We start from the raw sequence: 624 nt of genomic DNA, 5'->3' as shown, positions 1-624 counted from the left end.
GCTGCTGCTGCTTCAGCTGCTGCTGCTGCAGGTGCTGCTGCAGGGTTACTCACCACTAAAAGTGCAAACAGGATGACTCCGCAGCTCCATGCGTCTGCTTTCCTCCCGTCGTATTTCTCTCCCTGAATGAAGACAAAATGCAGCAATGAAAGATTCGAGAACTCAATTCAAGAAGTTCATCAGTTATTATTTCAGAAATTAAAAAGATTTTACAGCAAAAAGACGGAAAACTGACGTCAAGCCAAAGTTCAGCAGAGGTTATGGAGGTTCAGATGCATTAAGCAGAAATACGGACTGAAACTCTAACAGGTTTTAGTTCTCAGAAGATGAAATACAAAGAAAGTGCATTTGAGTTTGGAGGCGACGTGATGAAGAGGAGGAGGAGGAAGAGCGCAGAGAGCAGAGATGGAAGAGCAGCTCTTACTGAACAGAAAGCAGAGAAAGCACTCACCCTGATGACCTCCGGGCAGGCGTAGTGCGGAGATCTGAAAGCAGAGCAAACCGGACGTTAGTCTGGAGGAGACTCTCCACACGAAACCCGGTCACACAAAGCAGAGAGAGGAGGAAGAACCGAGACAGAGAAACACAAAACAGAGAGAGGAGGAAGAACCGAGACAGAGAAAC

General features: G+C 47.1%; 1 protein-coding gene and 1 long non-coding RNA gene across 8 annotated transcripts in view; one reads left to right on the top strand and one right to left on the bottom strand.

Moving 5' to 3' along the window:
- LOC103462996 (serine/threonine-protein kinase BRSK2-like) overlaps positions 1-624 on the bottom strand; it is a 107783-nt gene that overhangs the window by 27438 nt on the left and 79721 nt on the right. For all 7 annotated transcript variants that reach the window (XM_008406089.2, XM_008406090.2, XM_008406092.2 and 4 more), the window contains exons 6-7: positions 452-485; positions 54-122 (exon numbers count right to left, since the gene is read on the bottom strand). In XM_008406089.2, coding sequence (XP_008404311.1) covers positions 54-122; positions 452-485 — 103 coding nt within the window. The remainder of the gene's footprint in view (positions 1-53; positions 123-451; positions 486-624) is intronic.
- The window catches only part of LOC108166188 (uncharacterized), a 5498-nt gene that overhangs the window by 2505 nt on the left and 2369 nt on the right, over positions 1-624 (top strand). The window lies entirely within an intron of this gene.

This window comes from Poecilia reticulata, linkage group LG3, assembly GCF_000633615.1.
Source record: "Poecilia reticulata strain Guanapo linkage group LG3, Guppy_female_1.0+MT, whole genome shotgun sequence".
NCBI lineage: Eukaryota > Metazoa > Chordata > Actinopteri > Cyprinodontiformes > Poeciliidae > Poecilia > Poecilia reticulata.
The sequence above is the reverse complement of the archived record's forward strand: the minus strand, read 5'-3'. Positions and strand labels throughout refer to the sequence as shown.